An 11,526-nucleotide genomic window follows, 5' to 3' on the forward strand; every position below is an offset into this window, starting at 1 on the left:
GCTCCCGTACCTGGACCCGACGCACAGCTCCCGTACCTGGACCCCACACAGAACTCCCGTACCCGGACCCCACACAGAGCTCCCGTACCTGAACCCCACACAGAGCTCCCGTACCTGAACCCCACACAGAGCTCCCGTACCTGGACCCCACAGAGCTCCCGTACCTGAACCCCACACAGAGCTCCCGTACCTAAACCCCACACAGAGCTCCCGTACCTGGACCCCACACAGAACTCCCGTACCTGAACCCCACACAGAGCTCCCGTACCTGAACCCCACACAGAGCTCCCGTACCTGGACCCCACAGAGCTCCCGTACCTGAACCCCACACAGAGCTCCCGTACCTAAACCCCACACAGAGCTCCCGTACCTGGACCCCACACAGAACTCCCGTACCTGAACCCCACACAGAGCTCCCGTACCCGGACCCCACACAGAGCTCCCGTACCTGAACCCCACACAGAGCTGCCGGACCTGGACCCCACACAGAGCTCCCGTACCTGGAACCGACACAGAGCTCCCGTACCTGGACCCGACACAGAGCTCCCGTACCTGGACCCGACACAGAGCTCCCGTACCCGGACCCGACACAGAGCTCCCGTACCTGGACTCCACACACAGCTGCCGTACCTGGACACAGCAGATTGCCGAAGCAGTATCCTGCAGTTCCTGCGATCACATGGGCCCCTCGACCTGTGCACTGCACGTCCCGGATCCGGCCGCCGGTCCCCGTGGTCGCCCCACTGAACGGAGCCACACCTGAAACAGTGAGAGAGGAAACCAGCGGGTAGCACTGAGAGAGCAGATAGCAGTTAACGGATATGATGTAATTGGCATCATGAACTCAACATCCAGGGGTATTCAACATTTAGGAAGGATAGATAGAGAGGAAAAGGAGGTGGGGTGGCGTTGCTGGTTAAAGAGGAAATTAACGCAATAGTAAGGAAGGACATTAGCTTGGATGATGTGGAATCTGTACAGGTGGAAGTACGGAATACCAAAGGGCAGAAAACGCTAGTGGGAGTTGTGTACAGACCACCAAACAGTAGTAATGAGGATGGGGACAGCATCAAACAAGAAATTAGGAATGCGTGCAATAAAGGTACAGCAATAAAGGGCGACTTTAATCTACATGTTGATTGGGCTAACGAAACTGGTAGCAATACGATGGAGAAGGATTTCCTGGAGTGTATTAAGGATGGACCAATATGTCGAGGAACTAACTAGAGGGCTGGCCATCCCAGACCGGGTGATGTGTAATGAGAAAGGACTAGTTAACAATCTTGTTGTGCGAGGCCCCTTGGGGAAGAATGACCATAATATGGTAGAATTCTTTATTAAAATGGAGAGTGACACAGTTAATTCAGAGACTAGGGTCCTGAACTTGGGGAAAGGTAACTTCGATGGTATGAGATGTGACTTGGGTAGAATAAACTGGTGAGTGATTTAAAGGGTTGACAGTGAGGCCTTGAGGCCCCACCTGGAGTATTGTGTTCAGTTTTGGTCTCCTAATCTGAGGAAGGACATTCTTGCTATTGAGGGAGTGCAGCGAAGGTTCACCAGACTGATTCCCGGGATGGCAGGACTGACATATGAAGAGAGACTGGATCGACTAGGCCTGTCTTCACTGGAGTTTAGAAGGATGAGAGGGGATCTCATAGAAACTTATTCTGTCGCGACTGGACAGGTTCAATGCGGGAAGAATGTTCCCGATGTTGGGGAAGTCCAGAACCAGGGGACAGTCTAAGGATAAGGGGTAAGCCATTTAGGACTGAGATGAGGAGAAACTTCTTCACTCAGAGAGTTGTTAACCTGTGGAATTCCTGACCGCAGAGAGTTGTTGATGCCAGTTCATTGGATATATTCAAGAGGGAGTTAGATATGGCCCTTACGACTAAAGGGATCAAAGGGTATGGAGAGAAAGCAGGAAAGGGGTACTAAGGGAATGATCAGCCATGATCTTATTGAATGGTGGTGCAGGCTCGAAGGGCCGAATGGCCTACTCCTGCACCTATTTTCTATGTTTCTCTGACCCACGAGAGAGAATCGCGCTGTTCGCGCACTCGCCTGTGGGGAAGTTGTGTGTTTCCGCGGTGAAGATGACGTGTCTCGTGGTTTTGTGCACCTCCACCTTGCTCGCTCGCGCCCGCTCGCTGGGGTACAGACACTCGATCGCTTTCCCCTCAATCGCACTGCGGGGAAATTCAACCATCAAACTATTTTATACCAACCGGGGCATTTGACAGGAACCGGAGACACGAACACTCGTCCCTGCGTGTCGGAGTCGCCTCTCCGCCCCACGCGAGTGGGTGATGCTACCGTATCCTCCGCCCCCACCCCCTCCGTCCCACACACACCTCCCCCTTCCCCCTCCACACCACCCCCCGTCCCCTACTCACTCCTCCCCGCCCCTCCTTTCCCCGTCCCCTCGTCACCTTCAGCCTCTCCCGTCCCCTCCACACCTCCCCTTCCCCCCATCCCCTCCACACCTCCCCCTCCCCGCGGCTGACCTGCTGTTGTCACAGAATTTTATGATGTTGTTGTTGTTGCTGTAATCCTGTGTCTTCATGATCAGATCGAAAAGACTCTCCCTCTTGGCTTCCCCATCAATCACCAAACGCCCCTTAAAGAACCAATGGCGGCTGTGCTCACTGAGGATAACAAAGCAACCAGTTAATCCAGGGCCGCCGGAGAAAGCCCAGAATACAGAAACTACCAGAGAGTGGGGCAGAGACACTGAGGGGTCAGTGGGACAGAGAGAGAGAGAGCAAGACAGAGTGAGAAAGAGAGAGACGAGAGAGAGAGAGAGAGAGAGAGAGAGAGAGAGAGAGAGAGAGAGAGACGAGGGCAGAGAGAGAGAGAGAGAGAGAGATGAGGGCAGAGAGAGAGAGAGAGAGAGAGAGAGAGACGAGGGCAGAGAGAGAGAGAGAGAGAGACGAGGGCAGAGAGAGAGAGAGAGACGAGGAGAGAGAGAGAGAGAGAGAGAGAGAGAGAGAGAGAGAGACGAGGGCAGAGAGAGTCGAGGGCAGAGAGAGAGAGAGAGAGAGAGAGAGAGTCGAAGGCAGAGAGAGAGAGAGAGAGTCGAAGGCAGAGAGAGAGAGAGAGTCGAAGGCAGAGAGAGAGAGAGCGAGACAGAGTGAGGAAGAGAGAGAGAGAGTGCAAGAGAGAGAGCGTGCGAGGCAGAGTGAGAGAGACAGCGAGGAGGGCAGAAAGAGAGGAAGAGACTGAGCAGTGGGATGAGTCTGAGATTGAAAGAGGGCTATCGGAGAATGGGGCGGGGCCACAGGGGGAAAGGGCGGGGCCGTGGGGGAGAGGGGCGGGGCAATGGAGGAGAGGGGCGGGGCAATGGGGGAGAGGGGCGGGGCTCACCGAGGAGACTCACCTGTTGGATTGCGCCAGGTCGAAGCACTCCACGCTGGTGGGATTGCGCCCCACCTTCTGGAAGAGTCCGGTGTAATATTCCAGATCCCAGAGGTCGAAGGCCAGGCCTGCGGAGAGGAGGCGGGGACCATTAGGTCGAAGGAGGCTCCAACAGTCGACACATCCTTCAATACTCACACCGTCATTCCCTGCAATCCCACTCTCTAATTGTACCTCGATGCGCCCCTCCCCCCCCACCGCTCGTACTCACCCAGTGCCCCCCCCCCACCGCTCGAACTCACCCAGTGCCCCCCCCCACCGCCCGTACTCACCCAGTGCCCCCCCCCACCGCCCGTACTCACCCAGTGCCCCCCCCCCACCGCCCGTACTCACCCAGTGCCCCCCCCACCACCGCTCGAACTCACCCAGTGCCTCCCCCACCGCCCGTACTCACCCAGTGCCCCCCCCACCGCCCGTACTCACCCAGTGCCCCCCCCCACCGCCCGTACTCACCCAGTGCCCCCCCCCCCACCGCCCGTACTCACCCAGTGCCCCCCCCACCACCGCTCGAACTCACCCAGTGCCTCCCCCACCGCCCGTACTCACCCAGTGCCCCCCCCCACCGCCCGTACTCACCCAGTGCCCCCCCCCACCGCCCGTACTCACCCAGTGCCCCCCCCCACCGCCCGTACTCACCCAGTGCCCCCCCCACCGCCCGCACTCACCCAGTGCCCCCCCCCACCGCCCGTACTCACCCAGTGCCCCCCCACCGCCCGTACTCACCCAGTGCCCCCCCCACCGCCCGTACTCACCCAGTGCCCCCCCCACCGCCCGCACTCACCCAGTGCCCCCCCACCGCCCGTACTCACCCAGTACCCCCCCCCACCGCCCGTACTCACCCAGTGCCCCCCCCACCGCCCGCACTCACCCAGTGCCTCCCCCCACCACCGCCCGTACTCACCCAGTGCCCCCCCACCACCGCCCGCACTCACCCAGTGCCCCCCCCACCACCGCCCGCACTCACCCAGTGCCCCCCCCACACCCCACTGCCCGCACTGACCCACTGCCCCCCCACCGCCCGTACTCACCCAGTGCCCCCCCCCACCCCCCCACCGCCCGTACTCACCCAGTGCCCCCCCCCACTGCCCGCACTCACCCAGTGCCCCCCCCCACCGCCCGTACTCACCCAGTGCCCCCCCGCCACCCCCCCACTGCCCGCACTGACCCACTGCCCCCCCCACCGCCCGTACTCACCCAGTGCCCCCCCGCCACCCCCCCACTGCCCGCACTGACCCACTGCCCCCCCCACCGCCCGTACTCACCCAGTGCCCCCCCCCACCGCCCGAACTCACCCAGTGCCTCCCCCACACTCACCCAGTGCCCCCCCACACTCACCCAGTGCCCCCCCCATCCCCGTACTCGCCCAGTGCTCCCCCCACCGCCCGTACTCACCCAGTGCCCCCCCACACTCACCCAGTGCCCCCCCCACCACCCGTACTCACCCCAGTGCCCCCCCACCGCCCGTACTCACCCAGTGCCCACCCCCACGCCCGTACTCACCCAGTGCCCCCCCACCCACCCCCACTGCCCGCACTGACCCACTGCCCCCCCCACACTCACCCAGTGCCCCCCCCACCGCCCGTACTCACCCAGTGCCCCCCCACCCACCCACCCCCACTGCCCGCACTGACCCACTGCCCCCCCACACTCACCCAGTGTCCCCCCCCCACCGCCCGTACTCACCCAGTGCCCCCCCCACTGCCCGCACTGACCCAGTGCCCCCCTCCACACTCACCCAGTGCCCCCCCCCACCGCCCGTACTCACCCAGTGCCCCCCCCCACCGCCCGTACTCACCCAGTGCCCCCCCCACTGCCCGCACTGACCCAGTGCCCCCCTCCACACTCAGCCAGTGCCCCCCCCCACCGCCCGTACTCACCCAGTGCCCCCCCCCACCGCCCGTACTCACCCAGTGCCCCCCACTGCCCGTACTGACCCAGTGCCCCCCCCCACCTCGCCACTGCCCGCAATGACCCAGTGCCCCCCCCACTGCCCGCACTGACCCAGTGCCCCCCCCCAACGCCCGTACTCACCCAGTGCCCCCCCCCACCGCCCGCACTGACCCAGTGCCCCCCTCCACACTCACCCAGTGCCCGCCCCCCACCGCCCGTACTCACCCAGTGCCCCCCCCACACTCACCCAGTGCCCCCCCATCGCCCGTACTCACCCAGTGCCCCCCCCCACCACCCGTACTCACCCAGTGCCCCCCGCACACTCACCCAGTGCCCCCCCATCGCCCGTACTCACCCAGTGCCCCCCCCACCCCCCCACTGCCCGCACTGACCCACTGCCCCCCCCACACTCACCCAGTGCCCCCCCCCCACCGCCCGTACTCACCCAGTGCCCCCCCCCACCGCCCGTACTCACCCAGTGCCCCCCCCCCACCCCCCCACTACCCGCACTGACCCAGTGCCCCCCCCCCACTGCCGGCACTGACCCAGTGCCCCCCCCCCACACTCACCCAGTGCCTCCCCCCACCGCCCGTACTCACCCAGTGCCCCCCCCACCGCCCGTACTCACCCAGTGCCCCCCCCACTGCCCGTACTCACCCAGTGCCCCCCCCACTGCCCGCACTGACCCAGTGCCCCCCTCCACACTCACCCAGTGCCCCCCCCCACCGCCCGTACTCACCCAGTGCCCCCCCCACCGCCCGTACTCACCCAGTGCCCCCCCCCACTGCCCGTACTGACCCAGTGCCCCCCCCCACCTCCCCACTGCCCGCAATGACCCAGTGCCCCCCCCACTGCCCGCACTCACCCAGTGCCCCCCCCACTGCCCGCACTCACCCAGTGCCCCCCCCACTGCCCGCACTGACCCAGTGCCCCCCCCCACCGCCCGTACTCACCCAGTGCCGCCCCCACCGCCCGTACTCACCCAGTGCCCCCCCACCGCCCGTACTCGCCCAGTGCCCCCCCCACCGCCCGTACTCACCCAGTGCCCCCCCCACACTCACCCAGTGCCCCCCCATCGCCCGTACTCACCCAGTGCCCCCCCCACACTCACCCAGTGCCCCCCCATCGCCCGTACTCACCCAGTGCCCCCCCCCACCACCCGTACTCACCCAGTGCCCCCCCCCACCGCCCGTACTCACCCAGTGCCCCCCCCACCCCCCCACTGCCCGCACTGACCCACTGCCACCCCCACACTCACCCAGTGCCCCCCCCCACCGCCCGTACTCACACAGTGCCCCCCCCCACCGCCCGTACTCACCCAGTGCCCCCCCCCCCACCCCCCCACTACCCGCACTGACCCAGTGCCCCCCCCCCACTGCCGGCACTGACCCAGTGCCCCCCCCCCCACACTCACCCAGTGCCTCCCCCCACTGCCCACACTGACCCAGTGCCCCCCCCACCGCCCGTACTCACCCAGTGCCCCCCCCACCGCCCGTACTCACCCAGTGCCCCCCCCACCGCCGTACTCGCCCAGTGCCCCCCCCCACCGCCCGTACTCACCCAGTGCGCCCCCCCCACCGCCCGTACTCACCCAGTGCGCCCCCCCCACCGCCCGTACTCACCCAGTGCCCCCCCCACCGCCGTACTCGCCCAGTGCCCCCCCCCCACCGCCCGTACTCGCCCAGTGCCCCCCCCCACCGCCCGTACTCGCCCAGTGCCCCCCCCCACCGCCCGTACTCACCCAGTGCCCCCCCCCACCGCCCGTACTCACCCAGTGCCCCCCCCACCGCCCGTACTCGCCCAGTGCGCCCCCCCCACCGCCCGTACTCACCCAGTGCCCCCCCACCGCCCGTACTCGCCCAGTGCGCCCCCCCCACCGCCCGTACGCACCCAGTGCCCCCCCCACCGCCCGTACTCGCCCAGTGCCCCCCCCACCGCCCGTACGCACCCAGTGACCCTCCCACCGCCCGTACTCACCCAGTGCCCCCCCCCACCGCCCGTACTCACCCAGTGCCCCCCCCACCGCCCGTACTCGCCCAGTGCCCCCCCCACCGCCCGTACTCACCCAGTGACCCCCCCCACTCACCCAGTGCCCCCCCCATCGCCCGTACTCACCCAGTGCCCCCCCCCCATCGCCCGTACTCACCCAGTGCCCCCCCCCCCACCGCCCGTACTCACCCAGTTCACGGTTTGCTTTCTCCAGCGCTCCTTTCCCTCCATTCACCACGCCCACTGTGTACACACCCGCCGGCTGGGCCGACACTTGGAACGTCTCGATGGGTCGTTGATAGAGGCACTCCGTCATCCGATCGTAAAAGGGAGCCAGCAGCTCACACCGGGCAGCATCTCCGCACTGCTCCGCCTCCCCCTGCAACTGTCCCACACACCAGCAATACAATCAGAGAATCAGAGACAATCACAGGAGGGGGACATTCGGCCCATCGTGGCCACGCCAGCCGACAAAGAGCTATCCCAGCCTAAGCCCACTCTCCAGCTCTCGGTCCGTAGCCCTGCAGGTTACAGCACTTCAGGTGCACATCCAAGTAGTTTTAAATGTGGTGAGTATTCCTGCCTCTACAACCAGTGAGTTCCAGACCTCCACCGCCCTCTGGGTAAAAAAATTATCTTCAAATCCCCTCTAAACCTCCTACCAGTTACTTTAAATCTATGCCCCCTGGTTGTTGACCTTCCTGCTGAGGGAAATAGGTCCTTCCTATTCACTCTATCCAGGCCCCTCATAATGTTACACACCTCAATCAGGTCTCCCCTCAGCATCTTCTGTTTCAAAGAAAACAAACCCAGCCTATCCAATCTTTACTCATTGCTAAAATTCTCCAGTCTCGGCAACAGCCTCGTAAATCTCCTCTGTACCCTCACATCTTTCCTGTAATGTCATGACCAGAACCTCACGCAGTACTCAAGCTGCGGCCTAACTGGTATTTTATACAGTTCAAGCATAATCTCCCTGCTCTTGTATTCTATGCCTCGGCTAACAAAGGCACGTATTCCATATGCCTTCTTAACCACCTTATCTACCTGGCCTGCTACCTTCAGGGATCTGTGGACATGCACTCCAAGGTCCCTTTGTTCCTCTACACTTCTCAGTGTCCTACCATTTAATGTGTATTCTCTTGCCTTGTTAGCCCTCCCCAATGCATTACCTCACACTTCTCCAGATTGAATGTTATTTGCCACTGTTCTGCCCACCTGACCAGTTCATTGATATCTTCCTGCAGTCTGCACCTTTCTTCTTCATTATCAACCACACAGCTAATTTTTGTATCATCTGTAAACTTCTTAATCGTACCCCCAACATTCAAGTCTAAATCATTGATATATACCACAAAAAGCAAGGGACCCAGCACTGAGCCCTGTGGAACCCCACTGGAAACAGCCTTCGTCACAAAAACATCCATCAACCATTACCCTTTGCTTCCTGCCTCTGAGCCAATTTTGGATCCAACTTGTCACTTTGCCCTGGATCCCATGGGCTTTTAATTCCATGACCAGTCTGCCATGTGGGACTTATCAAAAGCTTTGCTAAAATACATATACACTACATCATACGCACTGCCACCCTGGTTACCTCCTCAAAAAATTCAGTCAAGTTAGTCAGACACGACCTTCTCTTAACAAATCCATGCTGACTATCCTTGATTAATCTGTGTCTTTTTAAATGACGATTAATACTGTCCGTCAGTATATTTTCTAACAATTTGCCCCCCACCGAGGTTAAGCTAACTGGCCTGTATTTACTCCCTTTCTCGGGGCTGAATTTTCCACACTGCAGATTGTTGGCGAAGTTGAAGAGTTACAGATGATCTTTTTCTGCCTGACTACGCCAAAAAAAAAGTTGCAAGTTTTCCCGTTTGAACTTGTGAATGTGGCCCGACACACATTGTCCTTCAGCTCTGTGGGTGACAAGGGACACACTGCGGGCTGAGGCTGGGGCTGGAAAGTGACACATACAACACATTCTGGCCAGCTCTCAGCAACCTGCACAAACACATTGCACATTGCAGCTATTTAAGGCAGCAGCTTACCAACATGAAAATATTAACGAGTCTTTGTGCCAAAAGTCTATCCTGTAAACTGTATGAATTGGAAAGGCCCCCTCTCCCCCCCCCCCCCCCCCGCTGGTGCCCAGTGCCGCTCCTAGCCCGGACCGAATGCCACCTCCCCCCACTGGTGTCACTCCTAGACCAGACCAAAAGGCCCCCCTCCCCTCCCCTCCCCCGGTGCCACTCCTAGCCCAGTCTGAAAGGCCCACTACCCTGGTGCCGCTCCTAGCCCGGACCGAATGCCCCCACCACCTCTCTCTCTTCTCCACCCCCCCTCCGCCGCTGCTGTCCCGGCCGTGCAACTGGATCTGCTACACTGATTCCCTTAGCTGCCCTGATTTTAACGGCCCAGAAGGTTTTTCAGAGCGGACACATACGCCGTCCTAAAAAATATTCGGACTTGGCCAAACTTGCTTAAATGGCCAGAATTGGCGCGGGTGGCAGGTTACCAATGAGGTAAAAAGATCATAGCCTAAAAAATCCTACCGAAGTGAATTAGCTGGCGCAAAAAATTTGGCGAAACTTTGGGAGATTTGAATTTACTCCAAAAAACAGCGCAGATAATTGGGGAAAGTTGAGCCCGAAACAACAGTACACAGTGAGCAGTCCTTGGGCAAAACGCCTGTAGCCAGAGAGGATTGGAAATTGATGGCCAGTTTCCGCTATTTCCTCCCTTGCTTCTCTTCACAGCCTGGGATACATTCCATCCGGGCCTGGGGATTGATCTACTTTCAAAGGTGCTGAACCCCTTAATACCGCCTCTCTCACACTGTTTATCTCATCTCATATTTCACACTCCTCCTTTACTGCAGTGTCTGCTTCCTCCCTCTTTTTTGTGAAGACCGATGCAAAGTATTCATGAAGAACCATCTCCCGCCTCCACACGCAGTACCTTTATGGTCTCCAATAGGCCCAATTCTTTCTTTAGTTATCCTCTTGCTCTTAATGTATTTATAAAACATCTTTGAGTTTCCCTTGATTTTACTTGCCAATATTTTTTTATTCCCTCTTTGCTTTCCTAATTTCCTTTTTAATTTCACCCTTCCACATTCTATACTGCCCGAGAGTTTCTGCAGTATTGAGCTCTCGGTATCTTTATCCTACCCTGTATGTCCCATGATATCCAGGGGACCCTAGATTTGTTAGTCCCACCCTTTTTCTTTAAGGGAACATACTTGCTCTGTACACTCAGGATCTCCTCCTTGAATGCCTCCCACTGCCCGTGTGCCGGTGTCCCCGTGTGTCGGTGGCCCCATGTGTCGGTGTCCCCGTGTGCCGGTGCTGTGTACGGACCAATGCCTCTCACCTTCAGGAGGTATCGGCGTGAGCACTCGATGCGATCCACCTCCGCTAACCCGATGGACTGACAGATAGAAACCGCATTGGTTGACCAGGCCGTGGAGAAGTTCAACCTGAGACAGGAAATTTACATACAGGGTGAGGAGCGACGGCCAAAAATCCGAAAACACCACGGCCCGGGGAACGGACCCCCGACAAGGGAAACGGGAACAAGCCCCCAACATGGGGAACGAGGAATGGACCCCCGGCACAGGGAACAAGGAATGGACCCCCGGCACGGGGAACAAGGAATGGACCCCCGACACAGGGAACAGGGAACAGGCTCCCGGCAAGGGGAATGAATCCCTTAAAACGGGGAACGGGCCCCCTCCACCCCCCCAACCTGGGGAACGGACCCCCCACCCCCCCAACACGGGAACGGACACACCCCCCCCCGGACATGGGGAACGGTGTGCCCCCCCCCAGAGACGGGGAACGGATCTCCCCCCCCACCGCCACGGGGAACAGGTAACGGCCCCCCCCTGATCTCCTGTACACACTCGCTGGCTCTAGTCCCGGACTCACCTCGGCCCAATCTCCACCAGCAGGTCGCCCTCGCTCTCCCGGAGGAAGGGTTCTGTGGAAATGCTCTGGGAGCTGAAAGGAGATTGGAAAATCCAGGTGAGCTTGTGCCTGTCCTGCGGGCTGGGCGGGGCTGGACCTGCGGGAAGAATGGACTGTAGTGTCAGGATGCAAGTTCACACAGCAGGGAGGGGGAGTGGTGAGGGAGGGGGAGAAAGAGGTGAGTGGGGGGGGGGAGAAAGAGGTGAGGGGGGGGGAGAAAGAGGTGAGGGGGGGGGGGGGAGAAAGAGGTGAG

General features: G+C 60.7%; 1 protein-coding gene across 1 annotated transcript in view; it reads right to left on the reverse strand.

Moving 5' to 3' along the window:
* LOC139250458 (phosphoribosylformylglycinamidine synthase-like) overlaps positions 1–11,405 on the reverse strand; it is a gene marked incomplete at its 3' end in the record, with an annotated part of 12,086 nt that extends 681 nt beyond the window's left edge. The window contains exons 1-7 of the mRNA XM_070872859.1: positions 11,235–11,405; positions 10,678–10,783; positions 7,489–7,684; positions 3,383–3,488; positions 2,511–2,651; positions 2,068–2,192; positions 631–759 (exon numbers count right to left, since the gene is read on the reverse strand). Of these exons, the coding sequence (XP_070728960.1) occupies positions 631–759; positions 2,068–2,192; positions 2,511–2,651; positions 3,383–3,488; positions 7,489–7,615 (628 nt within the window). The remainder of the gene's footprint in view (positions 1–630; positions 760–2,067; positions 2,193–2,510; positions 2,652–3,382; positions 3,489–7,488; positions 7,685–10,677; positions 10,784–11,234) is intronic.
* Between the last annotated feature and the right edge of the window lie 121 nt (positions 11,406–11,526).

Source organism: Pristiophorus japonicus, unplaced genomic scaffold, assembly GCF_044704955.1.
Source record: "Pristiophorus japonicus isolate sPriJap1 unplaced genomic scaffold, sPriJap1.hap1 HAP1_SCAFFOLD_3767, whole genome shotgun sequence".
NCBI classification, from domain to species: Eukaryota; Metazoa; Chordata; class Chondrichthyes; family Pristiophoridae; genus Pristiophorus; species Pristiophorus japonicus.